Genomic DNA, 2,818 nt, shown 5'->3' with positions numbered 1-2,818 from the left:
TAAAAAATGCTTATTATCTGTGTGCCCAGTAATTCAGGGAGGAAACTCTCCTTTCCCACTGGAGCAGCCCACCAAGAGTCTAGAGGGCTCTGGACCACAGCTGCTTGGAACCATTCGGGCCCTGCAGGACCAGGAATCAAATGGAGTCCCTATCATTGAGCCTGATACAGAGGGGCTCCCATTCTTTGTTTGCTCCCTTCATCCTTAAATTCTCATCTTTCCTGTCCTGGGAACCGCCACCAGAAAGCCTGATGCTTCCTGAGTGTACAACCACACCCGCCACATTTTAGCAGACAGGACTGTACACCTTATCCACTTGGCCTTCCTCAGAGAGTAGAAGAAAATTTAAAGCAAACACTGGGATTCTCAGGTTTTTGCATTGCACTGTTGTTTGTTCTCTTATACCGTCCGTGTACTACGCTCTCAGGAAACACGTGGGGTCCCCTCCTGTACCTAAATACTTGTAAAGTTTCCTACTCTCCCTTTCCAGGCACACACAGCATATACATGAGGAGAGACAGCGGCAGGGGGGTAGCTGCATACTAACACAACTTAGTACTTTTTATTGTCGGTGACAAAGCTTACAGACCACAGACTCAGGAAGACCCATGGCTTGGGCTCAACAAGAGACAATACTTTCCCCCTCAGTTCAGTCCTCTGGGTTGTAAGGGGTGGCAGGTTTTCTCCTATGTGGCTCTGGTAGAGGAGGTCCGTGGCCACACTCAGTACAAGGAGAGCCACATCTGAGCCTAGTTACAGGAGGGTAGGTGGACAACGTGGCCATCCTCATTTGGATTACTTGGGCGTAACCCTGAAAACACGGATGTGGATGGCCGAGTTGTTGCGGATGCGAGTCAGTGGCTCTCGTGTATCAGTCTCTGGTTCCAGCTCATCGACGAGCTCCACGGTGGAGGTATTGGCAGCTACCTGCAAGGACCCGAAACTGCCCGCCTGAAGCTGTAGGGCAATGTTAATGGCACGGTTGATGGCCAGCCCCAAGCCATGAATGTAGATCTCACTGCATGAGTTCTGACCCCGAGCCCCTCCGTCCAGAAGCTTTTGGCAGCGGGCCAGCTGGGCTTTAAAGTCAGTCTTCATGTTGACATAAATGTCATTGGGTCTCCGGGGCAGGCGGTGGGGGAGCCGCTTCCGAAGGGTGTACTCCACCGGGTCCAGGTCAGCCTCGGCGGCCCCGCGGGGCTCTCGGTTTTCCGCCATGCTGTGTGCCCTGACGCGGGGAAGGGAGGAGATCAGAGAGGTGCCAAGCGACTTCGCTTTCTTTCCTACCCCGTTTCCAGCCCAAAGAGTGCAGACAGGAGGGGGCGCACTCAACGCCCCTCTTCCCCTCCAGGCTCAGTCCCCTCCCATTCAAAGCGAGTTCGCGTTATCTCCCTTACCCGCAGTTCCTAGTCATCCAGGACATCACCCCCACCCTCAGGTCCCTCCACAGCCCCCTTCCCCCAAGCCTACACTCTCCAGTCCACGGTGCTCTCCCCGAACACGCGGCCCACTCCCAGCCGAGCCACTCAAGTTCGTGCCGACCCGCCTGGACTGAGGGTGCGGCCCGCGACCCGCAAGCCCCAGGACGCGAAGAAAAGCGGTGCGTAACAGGATCGCGAGATTGCGGGCACCCGGCCGGTTCCCGACTCCTGAAAGGGCTGCCAAGTGCGCACGCGCGCCTCCCCCCCTCCACCCCCGGGCCCGGGTAATCCACGAATCGTTCTCCCGGCCTCCGTTCTCCCCGCCCCTTCGGGCGCTCGCGCAACTGCGCGACGTGTTTAAGTAACGCGAGAGAGCTGAGAGACAGACTCAACCACGTGTACGCCACGCAAGCGGGTGCGGGGGTTTGTACTAAGTCAAGTCTAGGGAGGGTCCTTTTTACTAGGCCGGTCCGAGTTCCTGGCCCACGGCGGGGGTCCTAAAGGGGAGAAAGAAGACTATCTAGGGACCTGAAGGATTTGGGGTAGGGGACTTCCAAAGACAACAGAAAGGGGTGCGAGTTAAAGAGAACGTGAAGGGGACTGTAGGCAAGTCTGGACTCCCGCGTACATCACGGTTCCTCTGGTCAGAGGAGGTGTGGTGTGGCAGAGTTGGCAGAGCTGATCTCCCGCCCGAGGTTCCTGCTGCCCAAAGACTGAATGGGGGATTGAGTGGTGAGGCTGGGCCCTGGGCAGAACCACGCCACCTCGGGACTACACTGTAGATCATGGGGACCCGTCCCTCTCCCCTATCACTTGCAAAGTCAGCCCTTGGGGACCCAAGTTACTACCCGTAGGCCCAGCCTTCACAGCTCCCCCAGAGCGTGCTGACCCATCCACACCCCTCAACCTTTGCCCACCAGTTCATCGTCCTCTACCCACCACCCCCATTCCCGCCCCCAGCAGGGACGTGCGCCCCCTGGCGGGCAGGACGGGCTGGGGCCTGCGGGTTCGTGGCTCCCCAAGGACAATTGGGGAGGAGTTTACCCAGAATGGTATAGTTTCTGGAGGTTTCCCTTCAAAAATGACTTAGACCTGCATTAGGAACCTAGAACTACTCTCTGCTTGAGTTGCCCCAACACTTAAATAGGGATGATAATTCCTGTTTTGCCACCGTTAAAACCCAATATAACCTTGTAAACTGTTAAGCCTACACGTGGCATTTTTATGACCCCACTTGACTGCAGGTTGGAAAGGGGTCAGGTTCTTGAGAACTTTTCTCCCAGCACATTTAAAGCCTGTAGTTCTCCCTTTAGCTTCAGATTCTTTCATTAATCACAAGTTTGCAGGTTTAGGTGAGGAGGAAAGGCTGGCTACAACTCTGTTCTGCCTCAAAAGTG

At 55.9% G+C, this 2,818-nt stretch overlaps 1 protein-coding gene across 1 annotated transcript; it reads right to left on the bottom strand.

The window, feature by feature from the left end:
• Nucleotides 1-532: 532 nt before the first annotated feature.
• Nucleotides 533-1,661, bottom strand: POP7 (POP7 homolog, ribonuclease P/MRP subunit). The gene is made up of 2 exons (XM_039221851.1): nt 1,471-1,661; nt 533-1,228 (listed from the first exon to the last, which is right to left on the bottom strand). Exon 2 carries the CDS (start codon nt 1,216-1,218, stop codon nt 796-798), a length of 423 nt encoding a protein of 140 aa, XP_039077782.1. The 5' UTR covers nt 1,219-1,228; nt 1,471-1,661; the 3' UTR covers nt 533-795.
• Nucleotides 1,662-2,818: the final 1,157 nt, after the last annotated feature.

The sequence above is a fragment of the Hyaena hyaena genome, unplaced genomic scaffold (assembly GCF_003009895.1).
Source record: "Hyaena hyaena isolate Hyena2069 unplaced genomic scaffold, ASM300989v1 scaffold_1030, whole genome shotgun sequence".
NCBI lineage: Eukaryota > Metazoa > Chordata > Mammalia > Carnivora > Hyaenidae > Hyaena > Hyaena hyaena.
This window is presented reverse-complemented; position numbering and strand designations above follow the sequence as displayed.